Source organism: Pteropus alecto, unplaced genomic scaffold (assembly GCF_000325575.1).
Source record: "Pteropus alecto unplaced genomic scaffold, ASM32557v1 scaffold251, whole genome shotgun sequence".
In the NCBI taxonomy this organism is placed as follows: Eukaryota; Metazoa; Chordata; class Mammalia; order Chiroptera; family Pteropodidae; genus Pteropus; species Pteropus alecto.
Window position 1 is genome coordinate 1,475,887 of NW_006431048.1, and position 23,199 is coordinate 1,499,085.

Consider the following 23,199-nt stretch of genomic DNA (forward strand, 5'->3'; position numbering starts at 1 on the left):
TTAATATAGTTTTGTAGTAAGTCTTAAAATCATGTAGTGTAGGTCCATCACATTTGTTCCACTTTTTCAAAATTGTCCTGGCTGTTCTAGGTCTTTTGAATTTCTGTCAGGAACAGAGCTGATCTGGAGAGAGTTTAGCTGTTAGGTGTCAGAATAGGTGATTAACACAACTGTGAACCAAAACGAAGCTTTTAATCACTTACTTGGATGGTGTAAGCAAGAAGCTAAAACTGTAAAAAGCACCAACTTCCCCCTGTTCTATTTCCCCCCATAGAACAGCGCTCCAGTTGAGGATCAGGTGGATCAGTGCAGGCAAAGAAGTTTCCTTATGGTTAGGGTTGCCCCAAATAAAAGGCTCTGACAGCGTTATGGACCCTTAGGTTAGAGGCAGAAGGCAGAGCTAAGAGTAGAAGAATTCTGGATATAGAGTCAGAGTGGGGAAAAGTGTCTTCAGAGTTTCCCACCTCCCCCTGTAAGGAGACCTCAGCAGAGGTGTTTGAAGAAGACTTCTGCACAGGCCTCTGAAAAAGAGATCAAACAATGAATGCAGTTCAGCTAGGAATGCAAATGGGCATTAAGAGCATGACCTGCCAGAGGGGCCTGAATTCTTGACTGCAGCTCCCTTCAGAGACTAAAATGCATTGGCTGTGCACTGAGTTTGATCCTGAGAGGACAGCATTCTCCCTAGAAGCCTGCCAGGAAAAGCTTTTAAATTACCTATGGTCAGACCTGAAAAATCACACAAAGGTTTTTAGCCAGGAGCTGGACTCCTCAGTTTCCATATGCATTTTAGAATCTGCTTCAATTTCATTAAAAAAAAGCTTGCAGGAATTATGATTGTGGTCACGTTGAATCCATAGAAGAATTTGGGGAGAATTGGCATGCCAATATTATTGAATATTCCCATCTATAAACATGGTATAGTGGTCAATATATTTGGCACTTATAATTTCTTCCAGCAATGTTTGTAGTTTTACAAGTATTTTTTGTAGTATTTAAAGTATATACTGGTTTTGCATATATTTGTTAAATTTATCCCAAAGTATTTCATATATGTATCAACTATTATAATAGTATCAACTATTATAGATGCTATTTTAAAATTCGCTATCCAATTCTTCACTGCTGATATTTAGAAACACTAGTGTTTTTGTGTATTTAACTTATATCTTTAACCTTAATTCACATATTGGTCTAGTAGTTGTGTGTGGTTTCCTTAATATTTTCTACATAGACAAGCATGTCTCTATGAATATAAATCAATTCTACTTTTGAGTTTCCACTCTTTGTATTTTTTTTCTTGCCACATTGCACTGGTTAGGGCCTTTAGTATAGTGTTGAATAGACATTCTAAGAATGGACACTTTGCTTTGTTCCCAACATTAAGGGGAAAATATTCAAATTTTCACCATTAAGAAGATCAATAGCTGTAGATTTGTCAGAGATTTCTTTTAAATCTAATTTGCTGAAAATTTTTATCATGAATGGTTTGCGGACTCAGTCAAATTCTTTTTCTGTATTAAGACGATTGTATTATTTTCTTTCATTTTGTTACTCTGATGTATTACAATGATTGATTTTCATATAAACTATTGTATTCTTGGGATAAATCACACTTGGTCGCAATGTATTATGCTTTTAAAATATTATTATATATGATATGGCGATGTTTAAATTTTTAAAATTTTTTAATTACAGTAGACATACAATATTATATTAGTTTCAGGTGCACAACACAGTGATTATACATTTATATAACTCATAAAGTGATCACCCTGATAAGTCTAGTACCTATCTTACACCATACAGAGTTATTACAATATTATTGACTATATTTCCTATGCTGTACTTTACATCCCTGTGACTATTTTTATAACTGACAGTGTGTACTTCTTAATCCTGTCTCCTTTTTCACTCACATTCCCAACCCCTCTCTCATCTGGCAACCATTAATTTGTTCCCTGTATCTATGACTTTGTTTCTGCTTTGTTTATTCATTTATTTTGTTTTTAAATTCCACATCTAAGTAAAATCATATGGAATTTGTCTTCCTCTGACTTATTTCACTTAGCATAATACCATCTAGGTCCCTCCACTCTGGTGCAAATAAGATTCCATTCTTTTTTATAACTGAGTAATATTCCATTGTATATATGTACCACCTCTTCGTTATCCATTCACCTATTGATGAACAGGTGGATTTTATATCTTGGCTATTTTAAATAATGCTGAAATTAACATAGCATATATCTTTTCAAATTAGTGTTTTGGATTTCTTGGGATAAATACCCTGCAATGGAATTGCTGGGTCATATAATAGTTTTATTTTTAATTATTTGAGGAACCTCCAGACTGTTTTCCATAGCGGCTGCACCAATTTGCAATTCCACCAACAGTGCATGTTGTTTTCCTTTTCTCCACATTCTTGTCAACACTTGATTGATTCATTGATGATAGCTATTCTGACAGGTACGAGGTGATATCTCATTGTGGTTTTCATTTGCATTTCCTTGATATTTAGTGATGTTGAGTAACTTTTTATATATCTATTGATTACCTGTATGTCCTCTTCGAAGAATTGTCTATTCGGGTCCTATGCCCATTTTTTTAATTGGAATTTTTTTGGTGTTAAGTTGTATGAGTTCCTTATATATTTTAGATTATTAATCCCTTATCGGATATATCATTGGTGAATATCTTCTCCCATTCAGTAGGTTGGCTTTTTGTCTTGTTGATGGTATCCTTCTCTGTACAAAGAGTTTTTAGTTTGATGTAGTCTCATTTGTTCCTTTTTCCTTTTGTTTCTTTTGCCCAAGGAGACATCTAAAAACAATATTGCTAAGAGCAATGTCTTTACCCCATTGTATATTCCTGCCTCCTTTGTCATAGATTAATTGACCAAATAAGTGTGTCTTTATTTCTGGGCTATTTTGTTCCAATGATTTATGTGTCTTTTTAATCCAATATCATGCTGTTTGGATTACTAGCCTTGTAGTTTGATATCAGGTAGTGTGATGCCTTCTATTTTCTTTTTTTCAAGATTGCTTTGGCTATTTGAAAACTTTGGGGGGTCTATATAAATTTTAGGATGATTTGTCCTATTTTGGTGAAAAATGCCATTGTTATTTAGATAGAAATTGCATTGACTCTGCAGATTGTTTTTGATAATATGGACATTTTAATGATTTTAGTTCTTTATATCCATGAGCATGGTATATCCTTCCATTTATTTGTAACTTCTTTGGTTTTTCTTCAGTGTCTTATAGTTTTCTGAGTACAGGTCTGTTACCCCCTTGGTTAAATTTATTTCCAGGTATTTTATAATTTTTTTTGCAATTGTAAATGGAATTGTTTTCTTAATTTCTCATTATTGGGGTATAAAAATACAACCTATTTCTGAATATTAATTTTGTATCTTGCTACTAAACTGAATTCATTTATTCTGAAAGTTTTTTGGTAGAATCTTTAGGGTTATCTATATATTGTATCATGTCATCTGCAATACGGCAATGTTTTCTTAGGGGTTTCTGTTTTGACGAGGAATATTAATTTATTTCTTTGTCAGGTTTTGTATCAGTTTTTAGGCTTCATAAAATGATTTTAAAACACGTTCCCACCTGTTTTATTTTCAAAAATTTTTGCATAAGATTGGTATTATTTCATTCATTGGTGTTTGACAGAATTAGCCAGCAAAACTATCTCAGCATAGAGTTTTCTTCGTGAGAATATTTTAAATTACAAATTCAACTTTTAAAATATGTAAACGATCATTCAGATTTTCTACTTTCCTTTGTGCCAGCTTTGGCAATTTGTGTTTTTCAAGAATTTTGTCATTCATCTGAAATGTGGAAAAAAGCAATAAACATAATAATTTAAACTGTTTTTAGTAATAGTTTATTTTAGTATAATTTGTATAACTTAAAATTTATCCATTAGTGTTTACTATTAAATTATTTTTGTAAATTTGCTAAGTTGTGCAAAGCAATCAAATTTTAGAACATATTTATTACCCACCCCCAAAAGGCCCTCCATATTCATTTGTCATCAATTATCATTGCTAGCACTAGCCTTAGACAACCACTAATTTATTTTCCATCTCTATCGACTTGCCTTTTCTGGACATGTTGCATACATGGAATAATTTAATATGTAGTTTTTCATCCAGCTGCTTTATCTTAGCATAATGTTTCTGAGGTTCATTTGTGTTATAGAATTTATCACTACTTTATTCTCTTTTATTGCTAAAACAGTGTTCTGCTTTATAGAAATGCTACATTTTATTTTTCCATTTATAAGTCAATGGATATTAAAGCACTAACATATTTAAAGATACAAAATAGAAATATATTTTTAAATATTTGATTTTTCACTTATTTTTTATTTCTATAAGTACTTACATATCAACATTATTTATAAATGCCAAATAGAAAAGTACTCCATAAGATTTTCAGAGACTTTATAATCTGGACTTTTAATTTCCTTTCTAAGTAAATGAACTATGTTAGTTTCTATATTCAAATACATTTTATACTTATAAAATAGAAAAGTTTATTAATTCTTGTACAATTTTGAAGAGCTAATATACTTTAAGAGAGATGTTGATTAAGAAAGCAAAGATAGGAATAATAAAAATTAATTATTTTTATTATAAATCTCAGATCTTGAAAATATCTGGTTGTTATAAAAATTTGCTTTCCAAAATATTGGAAGAAAAAAAAAATCTCATCTTTTTTTCCTCAGTAAAATTATTTTGTCTTTCTGGTAGGTTAACCAAAACATCCAATTTTAAAAATCTTTACCTATTCTTTTCTTGCTTTCTTTCCAGAACACTCAGGGGGACCAGAGTCTATAACTCTAGTTGTGATTCTCTTAGACTGTCTTTTTTGTTAGTAATTTAATTAACTAAGTATTTATTAACATTAAAAATGAGTTTATGTTATATATATGAAAAAAATTCACCAACTTTAAGTATACAATATGAGTTTTGACAAATATACACGACAAATATAAATCACGTAACCACCAACAAACTAATGATATAAGAAGTATCCATCTTCTCAGAAGGTTCCCTCGTGCCCTATTTAATTATCACCCCTCACCCTCTGGTAACGCAAAAACACTGATTTGCTTTCTATCACTATAATTTTGCATTTACTACCATTATATATAGAAGCATAAATTATTTGTTTCATTTTCCTTAGCATAATGCTTTTGTGATTCATCCATGTTGTTGTATTTACGGGTTGTTCCTTTTTGTTGCTATATAATATTATGTGGATATAAAAATGTTTATCCATTTTCCATTTGATGGAAATCTGGGTTGATACCAGTTTCTGGCTATTATAAATAAATATGTTATTAATATTCAGGTAGAAGCCTTTATATAACATTTGTTTGCATTTTCTCAGGTAAATAAGAGTGGAATTACTGGATTATATCCTATTTGCTTATAGCCTCTCTATTTTATATCATTTTGCAATGTATAAAGGTTTCAGTTATTACACATACTTGTCAACACTTGGTATTATCAATTTTATAATATAATCCAGCTGGGTGGGTTCAATGGTATTTAATTTACATATTCCTGGTGACTAATGATTTTCTGCATCTTTCAAGGACTTATTTCACATTTGTGCATTTTGTTTTGTAAAACCTTTTGCCTACTTTTAAAAAATCAAGTTGTCTTATTATTACTCAGAGTTCTTTGACTATTTTGAACAAGATATGTATTTTCCAAATGTTTTCTATTATCTATGGATTGCCTTCTCATTTTGTTAATAGTATCTTCTGAAGAGCAAAATAATTTAATTTTGATGTCATACAGGTTATTTTTTATTTTATATTTTGTTCTTTTCATGTCCTATTTAACTGTTGCCTATGATTTTCTCCTCATCCATTTTAAGTTAGTTTTTGTGCATGATGGCAGGTAAAAATTAAGGCTCAATTTTTCACTTATGGATATCCAATTGTTTCACCATCATTTATTGAAAAGATTTTCTTTCCTCCAAATTGTAATAGCACTTTCGTTAAATATCAATTGACCATTTATTTATGTGTGAGTTTGTCTATGGACACTTCTGTTTCATTAATATTTATGTTTATCTTCATTTCAATATAAGTCTGCCTTTTTTTTTTTTTTTTATGCGAGGCAACCCTTGGTTGACCTCACAGATTGCAAGGACCTTGTCAGCTTACAATCCCTTATGTTTTATTTTTTATGCCTACGGCACCTGGTCTTCCTAGGTGGTCTCCCATCCAAGTACTAACCAGGCCCAACCCTGCTTAGTTTCTGAGATCAGACGGGGTCAGGCTTGTTCAGGATGACATGACCGTAAACAATACAAGTCTGCCTTGATTCCTGTAGCTTTAGAATAGCTCTTGAAAAACATATAGTGAAAGTCCTTAAGTTTTTTTTCAAAACTGTGGGCTATTCTAGATTTATTACATTTCCCTTTAGAATCATGTTTTTAGTTTCTTAACAAAAAAGATGTCTGCTAGGATTTCGTTTGGAAGTTCTTTGACTTTGTAGATCAATTTGGGAACAGTTAACTTTGTCTTCTGACCATTGATCAAGGTACATCTATTTATTTAAATCTTATTTAATTTACCTCAGCAATGTTTTATAATTTTCAATATACATAATTTCTACATATATTACATCTATGCCTAAATATTTTATATTGATGCAATTATGAATATTGGATGGAGAGTTCTATAAATTTCAGTTTAGTCAAGCAGGTTGATAATGTTCTTCAGAACTTTTATTTCCTTACTGATTGTTTTCTCTAATTGTGCTAGCAATTATTGAAAGAAGAATGTTTTCATTCTCAACCATAATTGTGAATTTGTCTCTTTTTCCCTCCAGTTCTCAGTATTTCTCCATGTATTTTAGGTGAATCCACTTTAGGAACACTATACGTTCTTGATGAATTGACCTCTTAATCATTCTCCAAGTTTATCCGTCAATATTTTTCTTGTTCTGAAATATACTTTGTACTAATATTACATTAATATAGTCACTTCAGACTTCTTTTAATTAGTATTTTCATGTTACTATATGTTTTCTATCCTTTTAATTGATATTTAAAGTGGATTTGTCTTAGTATTTATTTTAAAAATTTTAATTTTAAAAAACTAATTTTTATGGTTTGTTCTACAGTTTATATATCTTTAACTTATATAAATGGATAAGTAAATAAGTAGCATTATACTTCCTTGCATATACTGTGAGAACTTTATAACAATATTCTCCCTCTGTTAGTATTGTTGTTGTCTTGTATTATTTCTATACATGCTACAAACCCTACAATATGTTGTTTTTATTTGTTTTATTTTGCTTAATTTTTAAAATTGAATTTATGGGGTTAACATTGGTTAATAACATGTAAGTTTCAGGTGTGCAATTTTATAATACCTCATCTCTATATTCCCTTGTTTGCTCACCACCCAAAGTCTAGTCTCCTTCTGTCACCACATATTTGACTCACTTTACCCTCTTCATCTTCTCCCCAAACCCCTTTTCACTTTTTTTCAACAATGTCTTATAGTTTTCAGTGTATAGGTCTTTCATTTTCAACAATTTGTTTATTCCTAGATATTTTATCCTTTTCGTTGCAATGGCAAATGAGATTTTTTCTTTTTTTTCTGATATTTCATTGTGCTGGTACATAAAAATGCAACTGATTTTGGTACATTAATTTTTTATCCTGCAACATTATTGTATTTGTTTATTGTTTCTAATAGTGTTTGGGTGGAATTTTTAGGATTTCCTATACATAGAAGCATGTCATCTGCAAATCGTGATCATTTTACTTCCTTCCCAATTTGGATGCCTTTTATTTCTCTTGTCTGATTGCTCTGGCTAGGATTTCCAGTGCTATATTAAATAATAGTGTCAAGACTGGACATCCTTTTCTTGTTCTTTATCTTAGAGGAAAAGCTTTCAGTTTTTCACCATTGAGTATGATTTTAGCTGAGGGTTTGTCTTTATAATGTTGTAGTACTTTCCACCTATACGCATTTTATTGAGTGTTTTAATCATAAATTGATGTTGTATTTTGTCAAATGGTTTTTCTGCATCTATTTATATGATTATATGATTTTTATATTTTATTTTGTTAACATGGTGTATTACATTGATTTGCATATGTCGAACCATTCTTGCATCCCTGAAATGAATCCCGCTTGATCGTGGTATATTATCTTTTTAATGTATTGTTTTATTTTAATTGCTAGTATTTTGTTGCGGATTTTTATTCATCAGAGATATTGGCCTGTAATGTGTGTGTGTTGTTCATGCCTGGTTTTGGTATCAGAATAATGTTGGCCTTGTAAAATGAGCTAGGAAGTAGTCCCTATTCTTCAATTTTTTGGAAGAATTTGCGATGGATAGATATATTAAATTTTCTTTGAAAGGTAGAATTCATGGCTGAAGCCATCTAGTCCTGGACATTTGTTTTTTTGTAGGATTTTTATTACTATTTCAGTTTTACTATTGATCAGTCTATTTACATTTTCTAATTTTTCATGGTTCAGTCTAGGAAGGTTATAAATTTCTAAGATTTTGTCTATTTCTTCTATATTATTGAATTTGGTGGCTAATGGCCTTTCATAGTATTCTTGTATAATTCTTTGTATTTCTGTTGTGTCCGTTGTAACATCTCTTCCATTTGTGATATTATTTCAGTCTTTTCTCTCTTTTCCTTAGTGACTCCAGCCAGAGGTTTGTCAATTTTATCTTTTCAAACAATCACATCTTTGTTTAATCACGACTTTGTTGACTTTATGTTCTGTATTGCACTTAATTCTGCTCTAATTTTTATTTTCTTCCTTCTACTGACTTTGGCTTCTTTTTTTTCCCTTAGTTCTTTAAGGTGAAATGTTAAATTGTTTGAGATTTTTCTTGTTTCTTGAGGTAGGCTCGTAATGCTATAAACTTCCCTCTTAGTACCACTTTTGCCACATACTCCAAATTTTGATATGTCGTATTGTCATTTTCATTTATCTCTATGTGTCTTTTGATCTTGTCTTTGACTCAGTAGTTGTTCAATAGAATGTTGTTTAATCTCCACATATTTGTGTTTTTTTCCAGCTTTCTTTTGATAGTTAATTTCCAGTTTGATATTTTGTGGTCAGAAATATAATTGGTATTATTTTAATCTTAATTTTACTGAGACTAATTTTGTGCTCCAACATATGATCTATCCTTCAGAATGATCCATGCACACTTGAGAAAAATTTATGTTCTATCGTTTTGGGATGCAAAGCTCTGTAAAAATTGATAAATGACACATTAAACCACATGGACATAAAGGCTGATATTTCCTTATTTACTTTCTGTTTGGATGATCTATCCATGGCTGTCAATGAAATATTCATATCACTTACAATAATTGCATTTTTGTCTGTCTCTCCCTTTAGATCTGTAAGTAATTTCATATAGATATATAGATATATAGATACACACACACACACACAGCTATCAGGAGAGCACCCATACATACATATAAACCTACATGTTATTTCTTCTTGAAAATCGTCCCCTTTATCATTAAAAAAAAGTCTCTGTCTAAAACATTTTTTAAATAATTTTTTATTTTTCAATTACAGTTGACATACAATATTAGTTTCAGGTATATAACATAATGGTTGGACATTTATGTAATTTAAAAAGCGATTACCCCAATAAATTTAGTACCCATCTGATACCATAGTTATTCCAATATTACTGACTATATTCTCCATGCTATACATCCCATTACTCTGTGCCTTTTGGTTGGTGAGTTCAGTCTATTTACATTTAGGGTAATTATTGATATATGAGAACTTACAGCCATTTTGTCTAGTGCTTTCTGATTGCTCTCTCTCCATTGTTTCCTTTGTCTCTTGTGTTTCTCTCTGCTATTTTAGTTCAGTGATATTCTATGATTTTTTTCCTCTTCATTTCTTTTTTTTATGTGTCTCTTATCTAGATTTTTGTTTTGTTGTTGCTATTAGGTTTATGTAATAAAAAGTTCTAGATGCAGAGTAGTTCTTTATCTTCTGAGTACATCTTATCTCTATTCACATGTGCAAGTTCAGTCCTTTTCCCCCATGTCTTTTATGTTGTCACAAATTATCCCTTTTTATGCTGTGCATTTATTTCCAAATTGCAGAAGCTATAGTCTTTTTTAAATGCTTTCCCCCTTTAACTTTTATGTTTTAATTAAGAGTTTAATACTCCTTTCTGAAAGAGTTGCAATTTCCTACTTCTCTCTGTGTTTGTTATCATATTCACAATTTTGTATCTTTTCATATTTTTATTTCAGGTAGAAGAGCTCCTTTTAATATTTGTTGTAATGCAGATCTTGTGGTGATAAATTCCCTCAGCTTTTGTCTGGGAAAGCCTTTATAGGTCATATCTAAAGGATAACTTTACTGGGTATATTATTCTTGGCTGGTGATTTCTCTCTTTAAATATTTACATATTTGAGTCCAGTCTCTCCTAGCTTGTAAAAGTTATGCTAAAAACTCTAATAATCCAGTGGGTTCCCCTTTATAGGTTAGTCTTTTTTCCCTTGGTTGCTTTGAGAATTCTTTGTCATTTACTTTAGACAATTTTAATATAATGTGTCTTAGAGAAGGTCTCCTTATATTCAGATAATTAGGTGTTTTGTTACTTCTTGGATTTGAGGGATCAGTTCTTTTCATAGGTTTGAGAAGTTCTCATCAATTATTTGTTTGAATGGGTTCTTTGCTCCTTTTCTCCTTCTGATATTCCCATTATTCTTATATTGTTCTAATGGAGTCAGGTAGGTCTTACAGAGTTTGCAATTTTTTAAACTCAATTCACTTTACTTCCACATGAGTCATTTCTAGATTTTTGTCTTCAAGATCACTGATTCTTTCTTCTAATCAGTCTTTATTTCTTAAGCTCTCTAATTCATTCATCATCTAATTTATTGAGTCTTTCAGTTCCAGAATTTGTTTGGTTCTTCTTTTAGTTTCAATCTTTTGGTAAAGTACTTCTTTGTTCATTAATTTTATTCCTGAACTTGTTGAACTGCCTTTCTGATTTTTCTTATATCTTGTTGAGATTTTTCAGAACTGCATTCTTAAATTTTCTGTCATTTAAATCAAGTCTTCTATGTCTCTGAGTTTGTTTTCTGGAGACTTTTTGTTTTCTTTCTGGACTACCTTGGTTTTTCATGGTACTTGATGGATTATTTCTCTGTATGGTCATTTGAGATATTGAAATCTTCTTTAGGTACTGTTTTGCTTTAATAATTTAGCAGGTTGGTAAGTAGAGGTTTTTCTTTTATCTACACAGTCAGAGACATCAGTGGGGTGGCATCGCATCATCTGTGGAAAATGCCCCATATTCCCTGAAGATGTGGGTGTCTCCTCATTCTTACTGTAGCACCCCCATGGTTGGATACGGTAGGTGATGGGGCTCCAGGCATGTGAGTTCCTAGTGCTCTCTTCCTGCATCCAAACCACACTATACTATCTTAGGTGTCTCAGTTGCCTCTATCAGGCTTTCCTGTGATGGGTTAGGGAGTAGTGAGTTCATGCACTGCAACTTTATTTTTTCCACTAGGACTACCTGCAACGTGCATCAGCCACTCAGGCCCGAATGATGCTTGTGTCGTCCTTCTCTGGACTGCCAGTTGAGGGCTACAACCCAACACCTCCACTGCTACCATGTCAGCTAGAGTTGGGAGGTGGATTTGCATGTCTGCATCTTTGTTTTTTTCTCTCAGACTGAGGCTGTCACACTTTTGTACTGCATCTCCTCCTCTGTCACTGGCCTCAATCGCAATGTGTACTAGACACTCAGACCAGAATGCTGCCTATGCCCTTCTCTGGGCTGCTGAGTGAGGGCTTCAACCCAACCCTCCATGCTACCATGTCAACTGGGGCTGAGGCCAGTGCAGGACTGTGTCTGGGGCTCCCCATCTCTGTCCTTCCTCCTCGCCTTCAGATGTCTCAATGTGTGTATCTCTCAAACGTGTTTGTGTGTTGAGCATAGAATCATTTGTTGAATTATAGTTGTCCAAGGAGAGAAACCAAGAAGTTTTCTCATTCTGTTGTGATGCTCACATCACTCTACTATTCTTATTTTTAATTCAAAGACAAAAATAATTAGTTTTGTTGTCATATATTCTAGTTGCCTAATTTTTTCCTATCACTACTACATTTGAGAACTCTATCACACTCGTAAGCAGAAGTGACTAAATATAGAGATTTATTTTTAATAGATTGGGGTGACATTGGTTAATAAAATATTATATAGTCTTCAAGTGTATTGTTCGAGAAGACATAACTATTTTAACATGAAAAGTTTAAAGATATTAACTTGTTATAATATGTAATATGTATAATATTGCATTTACTTATAACAATATTAATTCTACTTTTGTGTGGAAAACTTTCAAAGTATATTAATAACAAATTTATGATTTGTTGTTTCTAAAAGCCCTGTAAACTAGATAAACCTGGTATTATAATTCTCATTATAAAGTAAAGAAACAGGCTTGGTAATGTTCATTAATTTTTCTCAAAATCACATAACTTATAAAATGATAGAGGTAGGATCTTTTGACTTTTATAACACTTTTTCCAGTTTCCAAAATATGTCTTACTGGATGGTATAAAACTCTCTATGAAACAGCAAAACATTTAGAATCCTAGAACTTTTAATTTTTTATGAGGAAGGTAGTATGATGTAGTAGAAAGAGCTAGATTCAAAGTTGGCAGATGATTTGCCAGCCAAGTTCAAGCTAAGAAATAAAACTTATACAAAATGAACAAAACAGCACTCATACAGCTAATGTATATTTCACTTTGGAAGCAAAAAGCAGATCTACAATTGTTCAGCTAGAAGAAATGTTGTAAATGAAGAAAAAAAAAATTATTGTATGGTTGAGGTGACCAAAATTACTGTTTAGAAGAGTGGTTTTAATTTTTCAGGAGATTTAGTTATGAAATTAATCAAATGGCCCTTGTCCTTTAATAAATTGGACAAAATTTAAAAAGTGAAGCATTTTTATAAATGAAAGTTATAGTTGGTTTATATCTACTACACTATCAAAACTTTAAATATATGAATTTTTATGTAATATTTGTGTTAAAATACTCTTTAAGAGAACTAATTTGAAGCCTAATAACTATAATTTTATTTGAAAAAGCACCTAAGCACCTGTAGCTTTTAAAAGTGTGACATTTCTTGACCTATTTCTCCTTTACAAAGCAAAAAAGATGTGTGATTCTTTTGTAAAAATATAAGACCAAATTGAAGAGCAAATTAGGTAATCACTACTTACATTTTTAAATTGATGATAAAATGTGATTGCAGGTCATTCCTGTTATTTTCAGTGGTCATGGCTATTATACAAGATCAACCTATCTTGTGTAAAGGCAAAATGTCCTTCCTAACTTTAATCACTACCCGACATCCAAACCCTACAGCATTACTTTCCAGTAATCTTATTTTTAATTCAAAGATAAAAAATAGTAATGATTAGTATGATACATTCTAGTTGCATATTTTTTTTTCTCTCAGAGTTGCATTTGGGAACTGCAATGGGTTGGCTGTGGTGGATTTTATACAGAAGACAGTACTATTAAGCATGGGGACCATTGACCTATATAGATCAAGTGACATATACCAACGACAACCACGGTCTCCTCGAAAAAACAAGCAGTTCATTGCAGGTAGGAGATAAAACAAGATGGTTATGAATTTAATTAGTTCATCTGTTTTCTTACCTTTAGATTTTTTTGTCTGTCTTCTGTAATGCTATTAAAATGCATGGCAATCTAAAGTGAGCATAGTTCACAATACTATGTAAGTAAAACTGGGCAGAAACATAGGGTAAACAAGGCATTTAATATCAAATTGAATTCCTAGGAGATAACAGAAAATAAACTATTAAATATAAAAACGCTATCAAAATCAGGCTCTCTAGTTGAAAAAAACTGCTTGCAATGGTTGTGTTAAAGAGGATAATTTTCTTCTAGTATATTTGGTCCCTTTAAAAATATAATTTTCAGTTAAAAGTTATATTTTAAAAGTATTCATTCATTTAAATTAACCTCATATTTTACCTGTCATCTTTCCTTGTCGAACGGTGACTTTCTAGGAGATATTTTAACAAATGCACTTAACGTTATTTAACATTTAATAATGCTATGAAAGATGACGTTTTTCTTGACAGGATCAATAAGTTGATTTATTTAACTATAAAAGGAAAATATATATGGTTAATTAGGATATAAGAAATACTTTCTACATAATGCCAAACTTTGATATGTCAAATCATCCAAAGTTTTCCTGAAATTGCAACATATATCCAAATAGTTGGCTTTGAAAACATTGTCAAAATTTTGTATATTTTCTGTTTACTGACATAGTTTAAAAATTTAGGTAAAAATTGCTTGGGCTAAAAAGTAAAAATACATCTATACAGTATTATGTCAGTGGACAGAAAATATACAGCTCATTTCAATTTTAGACATTTTTAAAAAATTTTGTTAATCAATTGAATATTGAAAAGACTTTACTAAATATACCTATGAAAGAATATTTTAAAATAAAAAGAGTACATAATGGTAGATATTATTTTTTTAAATAGCAGGTGTGCAAAATTTAACATCTGAATGTGACAAGTTTTCTTTTGGGCTAATGAAAAATTACTTGATATACTGAAATTCTCCCTCTTTATTTTTCTTTGGTAAACCTCAACCCTTTCCAAATTGTTAGTTTTGATCCTTTATGTTTTGTTAGGAATCACAACTTTTAGCAATATCTTCGGAGTGCTGGAAATTTCAAATTCTACAGGTTCTGCCTCAATTACTAATGGCTTTTGAAAGGAAGACAGAATAAGAAATCATTCATGCATGTACCATAAGATTCTCTCATGGTTTGGAAAGAGAAGGTTGATTTTTGAAAGTTTGTGGACTCTATGGTAGGAAGATGTTAAGGGGTAGTAGGCACTCTTTGCATACTAAAAGCACCGATTGAATTAGAAAAGCTTTGGATCCTATGACAGCATCCAAATCATTTGCTGGATATACACAATGGGATAACAAAGTATATATTTTGACAAAGGTGATACAGATGTTATTTCATTTAAACTCGTTGAGCCTCAACATTTATGATTAGAGCTTAGAATTGATGACGTTAAAATCAGGAAAAACCATGATTAAGTCATAAATTTCATACTTAATGTATAAAAATGAGTATTTGCTTTGTTATTAAAACATTAAAGATTAATATCCATAAGCTTTCCTTTTAATACTGAAAATTAAAGACAACCATTTTTTATATTTATGAGATACTTATACATAGTATTTGAAAGCCATATAAGTTTACTATGTAAACGTATAAGAAATATGCCATCTATTTTTAAATTTGATTAAATGAAATTACTACAGCATTCTCATCATTCATCTATCACCTTTTACTTTCTAATTGGCTTATTTATTTTAGTATCTTCTCTCTAATTTGATTTTTTAATATCTTCTCTAATTTGATTACCTAAACTTGCGGCAATTTCTTCATCTTGGCTGTTCTAGATTCTGGTATGATATCACTTCCTTTCACTTTAGACTATTTTTTTTCTCTTTCCTCTGCCTGCTGCTGATGCTGGTGTTCTGGCATGTTCCAAAGACAACTTTTGCATGCGTGGCCTGTCTAACTTTTATCCTGATTTAACGAAACGGATCCGTACTTCTTATCAGAGTAAGTTCTATAAAGGTTAGGCATTTTAAGTTATAATGCTTGAGTTAAATCCATACATCTATGCTCAGTAATGTGTTTTTTAAAACACATTCAGCATGCATGCAAATTTTTGTTTTGTTATGGAAGTGCAACCTGATAATTTTAATTAAAATTATAAAAATATTTCCAAAATTTATTGTCATAGACCCATTTACTCATATCCATTGTTTCAGTGTTTAGTTAAAACCATGCAGATCATGTCCTATTAATCCAAGAGTCACTCTCTTTTGTTTTGAGGAGGGTGTCCTTGTAAATAATGAACCCGATTTGTCAATATCAATAATTGAATGCTTTCTTATTTTGGAAACCTTGTGCCTTTGGCCATTTTCTAAAACTATTCTAACTGAGGCCACAAGTTTTCCTTCTTCTAAGTAATTAGATTTCATAGAAGTAGCTAAGTATCCCAAATTTCTGATGTTTTGTATTAAAATAGAATACACAAACATTTCTGTAGTTATTTTAGATATCAAACACTGTGAAGTTAGATAATTAAATTTACAAATAAAAGTCAATAATATTTACCATGGTAACAATTGTAAATCTAAAGATAGTGGAGTAAGCAATTTTAAAACTCATGCAGAAAGAGTAGGGAGTGAAGGTATGATTGGAGGTGTAGATACTAGTGATATTATGGGTAAATATTATTGACATGAGATGTTTATAATATGCAAATCAGTATGTTATGTTTAAAATCACATTTCTTAACAACATATACAAGATAGCCTCATAGTTGTATAAAATATACACTCACATATGTTGTTTATATCTTGAATTTCTTCAGACTTCTTTTCACTAGCTTGTAGATATTAACGGAATTACATCACTTATTGAAACCTAAAACTTTGTGTTCCTCTAGCTAAAGGAAGTCAGTCTCTGTGAAATCCTTAAAATATTTCTGGGAGTGCCCTGAAGGTGACTTATTTTTGCTCATAAGTTCCCTAGTTTTCTACTCTAGCAGAGCACTCCCTTTTGGGTTGCTTCCTACTGCCTCAGCTCCTGGTGCCTTATGATGGAACACTGATATCTATGTTGGCTTCTGCTGCTCCCTATTGTGCCAGGCTTGTACACAGTAGTGTTTGAACCATTTAGTTTGTATGTTACCTGGATTTGTTTGTATGTTTACTTTTATACATAGTCTCTTTATATCCTCTACACCCAGCACAAGTATGAACTCAGTAAGTAAATGATGATGGTAGTAGGATAGAGAATGACAACAGGCTCTTTATGCTCACATGAACAGAGAGGGACTTTTCAAATTTGACAAATGAGAGCAGAAATAGCTTCTGTAGTTACTGGGTTCATTAGAATTTTGCAAAAGAAATCATAGGTCTTTCTAAACAAAGACCTATAGTGTCAAGACAGAAGTGAAATCAAGTCATTACAAAGCCATAAGAGATCCTCCATGTCTTCATCAGTAGGCTCCATGGGGGCTAAGACAAGCCCTGAGATTTGAAATCAAATGTTTTAAAACCTTCTCTTGCTAATCGCTCAAAGAAAATAGTGTCATTCCCACAATCCAGAAGAGAAAAAAATTATAATTCGCATCTACGTCTACTTAGCATTGTACTGGAAATTCTAGCCAGTATTGTCAGGCAAGTAAAATAAAAGTTATCAAGATTGGAAAAGAAGTTTTAAATTATCTTTTTTCATAGACATGGTAATCCATGATGAAAATCTACAAAAGAGCTACTGGAACTAATAAGTTAGTTTAACAAAGTGCAGAATATGAGATCAATATACAAAATTCAATGAAAATCAATTTTATTTCTATACTCACAACAATCTGAAATAGAAATTTAAAAATCCCATTTATAATGGATAAAAATATGAAACACTTAATCATAAATTAGGCAACAGATCTGAAAGATTCATACATTGAAAACCAGAAAACATTGCTGAAAAAGTGAAAAAAGGCCTAAAGTAAAAAATTATATTATGTTCATGTTTCAGAAGTCTTGATAGTATTAACAGACATCCAGGTCCATAAAGCACAAAGAGTTCCAAACAAGATGAACCCATAAGGCCCACACTAAGACATAGTGTAAAAAAAAAAAAAAAAAAGCAAAAGTTAAGGATATAGAGACAGTCTTGAAGATATCGAGACAGAAACAACTCACATATAAGGAAAACCCCATAAAGCTGTCAGCTGATTTCTCAGCAGCAACTTTACAGGCCAGAGGGAAGTGGCAGGAAATATTTAAAGAGTTGAAAGAAAGAACCCTGAAACCTAGAATACTATAAACACCAAGGTTATTATTCAGACTTGAAGGAGAGATAGTTTCCCAAACAAACAAAACTAAAGGAGATCACCACCACTATACCAGTTTTACAAGAAATTATAAAGATTCTTCTTTATGCAAAAAAGACAAGGCTGTAATTAGAATAATACAGGAAAGAAAAAATCTTACTGGTAAAAGCAAATATATAATAAACACAGTGAATCAATCACTTAAGAAGATAAAAAGATAATACGAAGATTAAAAGATAAAAGTAGCAAAATTGTAACTACCATAAATAGTAATAGGATATAGAAAACAAAGATATAAAATATGACATCAAAAACAAAGAGGGGAAGGGGGGATTAAAAATATAGTTCTTTAAGAATGCATTTTACTTAAAACACCTATCAGCTAAAATAGTCTGCTATAGGTATAGCTGGATATATATGAATCTCATGGTAACCATAAACAAACACCTACAAATATACACAAAAAATAAAGAAAGGAACCCAAAGTGCTAAAGAAAGTCAGCCCATCAAAAGGAAAGAGATCAACACATTCGCCCATGACCACATCAAAATTACAACTAAATCAGGCAGCAACTATCATTGAGAACCACCTGAAGACTACTTGAATAGAGTCCTACAATTAAGAATATAAAAAAGTAGGCACAAGGAGACTGGTAGGAGGGGTATAGATGAGGAACAGAAAGTTCCCACACCTACGGTGTGGTTATTAAGAACTGGGAGGGATATCTCAGCTATGGAGGTACCCCCTGAGGAGCAGCTGGTCCCACCCCACACCTGACTCCCCAGCCTGGGGCACCAGTGCCAGTAAGAGGAATTCCTATAATATCTGCCTGTGAAAACCAGTGGGGATTGCATCCAATAAGACAGAAGCCCGCTGGAGTCCCAGGCATTCTTGTTGAGGGGCCTACACACTGACTAGCTCCCTCACAAACTCACTTGCTCTGAGGTTCAGTGCAGAAGCATCAGCTTGAAAAGAGTCAGAGACATATGGGGAGCAGTGAATTGACAAACTTCAGGGGGAAGTCTAAGGGAACAAGGGTCAGGACAGCTCTCTCCCAGAACAGCAGCAATGGCAGGCTCAGTTGCTCCTTTGTAGAGTGCTCCTCTGAACCAGCCAACATGCTCAAGTGGGTGCCAAATATGAGCTATTAAAGTCTCTAACACTGTACCCCCACCCCCAAGATTCCATGAGACCTGCCCAATCCAATTAGTACACCCAGCTTAAGCAGCTTCCAGCAGCTTTTCTCCACTAGTCCAAAGTGTGGATTTTCTTAAAATTCATCAAAGGTCCACAAATTCCAAACAAGCAGTGGCTGGCTAAAGGCATGCTCGGAACTTCCTGCTAAACAGTCCCAACATCAAAGATACCAACATTTGCATCATAGGGATACCAGAAAGACAAGACAGAGCAAGGGTTCGAAAACCTATTTGAAGAAATAATGACTGAAAACTTTTCTAACTGACAAAGGAACTAGACATATTAATCCAGGAAGTTCATAAGGTCCCAAACAAGATAAACCCAAAGAGACCCACACCAAGACACATCATAATAAACTACCAAAGTTAAAGATAAAGAAAAATCTTAAAAGTAGTAAAAGAAAAGCAATTAGTTAGTACAAGGGATCTCCCATTAGACTATTAGATGACTTTTAAAGAGAACTTTCCAGGCCAGAAGGGAGTGGCATAAAATATTCAAAAGTATAAAAAGAGCGACACACAGCCAACACTATTCTACCCAGCAAGGCTATCATTTAGAATCAAAGGAGAGAGAAAGATTTTCCCAGGCAAGAAAAAGCTAAAGGAGTTCACCACCATTAACCCAGTATTACTAGAAGTGTTAAAGGGATTTCTGTAAGGGAAAAGAAAGGATCACATATATGAATAAGAAAATAGGAAAGAAATTCTCACTAACAAAGGTAAACACTTAGTAAAAGCAGTGGATAAACTGATGATAGAGATAGTACAAAGGTTAAAAGGTAAAAGTTGGAAGGTCATGTGTAATAAATTAAGGGATACGCACAACACACACACAAAAGAAGTAAAAAATTATTACAAAATTAACATAGAAGAGATGACTATAAATTGTAGTGATTTTAGAATGTGTTCAAACTTAAATGACCATCAACTTAAAATAAACTGCCATAAACATAGCTTGGTATATGTGAAGCACATGGTAACCACAACCAAAAATCTGACGTATTACTAAATAAGAGAAAAGAATCCAAACATGACACTATAGAAAGCTGTTAACATACAAGAGAAGAAAGAGAATTTAAAAAACATAGAAGAACTACAAAAACAATGAAAAAACATTGAAAATCCAATAACTACACACCAGGCAATAATTACTTTAAATGTAAATGGACTAAATGCTCCAATAAAAAGACAAGGAGGCTGAATGAATAAAAAACCAAGACCCATATATATGCTGCCTACAAGAGACTCACTTCAAATTGAAAGATACATACAGATTGTAAATAAAGAGATGGAAAAATATGTTTTAAGCAAATGGATATTAAAAAAATGGAGTAGCAATACTTATATCAGACAAAATAGACTTTAAACTAATGGCTGTAAAAAGAGACAAGGGCATTTCATAATGGTAAAGGGATAAATCTAACAAGCAGATATATCTATCATAAGCATGCACACACACAACAAAAGAGCCCCTAAATATGTAAGGCAAAAACTGATGGACATAAAGAGAGAGATCAACAGTCAGACAATAATAGTAAGAGAATTTAATACCCCATTGATAACAATAGATAGATCATCCAGCCAAGAAATCAACACATTAGACCAGATTAACTTAATTGATATTTTTAAGACATTTCACTCAAAAGAAGCAGAATATACATTATCTCAAGTGCACATGGAATATTTTCCAGGATAGACCACATGTTAGGCCACAAAATGAGTATCAATAAACTTAAGAGGACTAAAATCATATCAAGCATCTTCTCTGATCATAATGGTATGAATTTAAAAATAAATTACAAGAAGAAAATGGAAAAACACACAAACACATGGAGTCTAAAAATATGCTACTAAACAATGAAGTGGTTAACAAGATAAAGGAATAAATTATGAGATACCTTGAGACAAACAAAAATGAAGACAGAATTACCCCCAACCTGTGGGACACATCTAAAACAATTTTAAGAAAGAACTTTATAGCAAAACAGGCCTACCTCAAGAATCAAGAGAAAAAATCTCAAGGGACCTGTCAAGATATTGTAGAAGGTAGATTGCTGTGCATATTTCCTCTTGTGACCACACCAAAATTATAACAAAAATCCAGAGCAACCATCACTGAGAGTTGCCTGAGGTCTGGCTGAACAGAAGTCCCACACTTAGGGACATACATGAGAGGTCACTTCAAGACTGGTAGGAGAGGTGGAGACAAAACATCCTGGTCCTACAATGGTGTGTGGTGGTGGAAAGAATTGGGAGGGTTATCTTGGCGGCAGAGCTGCCTCTTGCCCCCTGAGAAGTGAGATGTCCTAGCCCCACACCCAGCTTCCAGTGCCAGGAAGAAAAGTCCCCACAACCTCCAGGAGTGAAAAACCAGTGGAGATCATGACTGAGTGTGATGGAGAGCTGCAGGAGTTGCTGATGTTCCTCTTAAAGGGCCCATGCCTGGACTTATGCAGTGACAGACTCACTTTCTCTGAGCTCCAGGGCTGGGGCAGCTGCTTGGGACATACAGAGTGATGCTGAGTTGTTAAATTCAGGGAGCAGGCCGGAGATAACTAATTGCTTTCTCCCAGACAGAAATACTGGCAGTATCCATTGTTCCTTGGCTGAGGCCACCCCTCTTCCCAGCATGCAGACACAGGTGGCTGCCATATCTGAGTCTCTATCAACCTGGGTAACACAGGTTGCTCTGCCCAGGGGATTCTCTTAGACTTCACCTCTCCCAACTTGTGGACTCATCCAAGCCACTTCCACTGATTTATTCCATACAAAAAAAAAAAAAATCAGAATAGAAAAAAGAAAAGGGAATTTTAAAAAATGAGCATAGTTTAAGGGGCCTCTGTGACATCAAGCATAACAATATTTGCATCACAGGCGTACTAGAAGGAGAAGAACAAGAGCAAGGAATTGAAAACTGATTTCAAAAAATAATGACTGAAAACTTCCCTAACATGGTGAAGGAAATAGACATACAAGCCCAGGAAGTGCAGAGAGTCCCAAACAAGATGAATCCAAAGAGGCTCACACCAAGACATATCAGAATTAAAATTCCAAAGGTTAAATACAAAGAGAGAATCTTAAAAGCAGCAAGAGAAAAGCAATTAGTTACCTACAAGGAGCACCCATAAGACTGTCAGTTGATTTCTCAATAGAAACTTTGCAAGCCAGAAAGGCTTGGCACAAAATATTCCAAGTGATAAAAAGCAGGGACCTACAACCAAAATTACCCAGCAAAGCTATGTAGGGAGAGAGGGAGGGAGGAAGGAAGGAATCGAAGACAAATAAAGATCTTCCCAGACAAGAAAAAGCCAGAGGAATTCATCACCACCAAGCCAATATTACAGGAAATGTTGGAGGGACTTATTTAATAAGAAAAAAAGTATGAAAAATATGAATAAAAAAATTACAATAACTACATATCTATCAACAAGTACTTCAAATGAAAAACAATGAAATGCTTTAATCAAAAGATAAGGTGGCTGAATGGATAAAAAAAAAACAAGACCCTTACTTATGCTGCCTACAAGAGACTCACTTCATATTAAAAGACACATACAAACTAAAAGTAAAGGGATGGAAAAACATATTTCTTGATGGACCTAGAGGGTATTGTGCTAAGTGAAGTAAGTCAGATAGAAAAAGACAAATGTCATGATTTCACAAACATGTGGAATCTAAAGAACAAACAAACAAAAAACACAGAACAAACTCATAAATACAGAGAGCATTTTGAGGGTTACCAGGTGAGAGGGGAGTTGGAGGAGTTGATGGAAAAGGGAGAAGGAATTAAGAAATACAAAATGATAGTTATAAAATAGTCATGGAGAAATAAAGTACAGCAAAAGGAATATAGTCCTTTTGTAGTAACTGTGTACGGTGTCAGATGGGTACTAGATTTATTGGGGTGGTCAATTCGTGAGTTATATGTATATTGTACACCTGAAACTAATTATACGACAATTATAATTTAAAAATAAAATATATTATTTAT

At 32.7% G+C, this 23,199-nt stretch overlaps 1 protein-coding gene and 1 pseudogene across 2 annotated transcripts in view; one reads left to right on the forward strand and one right to left on the reverse strand.

The window, feature by feature from the left end:
- Positions 1 to 23,199, forward strand: part of STXBP5L (syntaxin binding protein 5 like) — a 257,780-nt gene that overhangs the window by 144,973 nt on the left and 89,608 nt on the right. The window contains exons 19-20 of one of the 2 annotated variants that reach the window (XM_006905548.2): positions 13,544 to 13,695; positions 15,653 to 15,724. In XM_006905548.2, coding sequence (XP_006905610.1) covers positions 13,544 to 13,695; positions 15,653 to 15,724 — 224 coding nt within the window. The remainder of the gene's footprint in view (positions 1 to 13,543; positions 13,696 to 15,652; positions 15,725 to 23,199) is intronic. The other variant, XM_006905549.1, reaches the window with a different exon arrangement.
- On the reverse strand, positions 6,219 to 6,337 carry LOC112486191 (annotated as a pseudogene).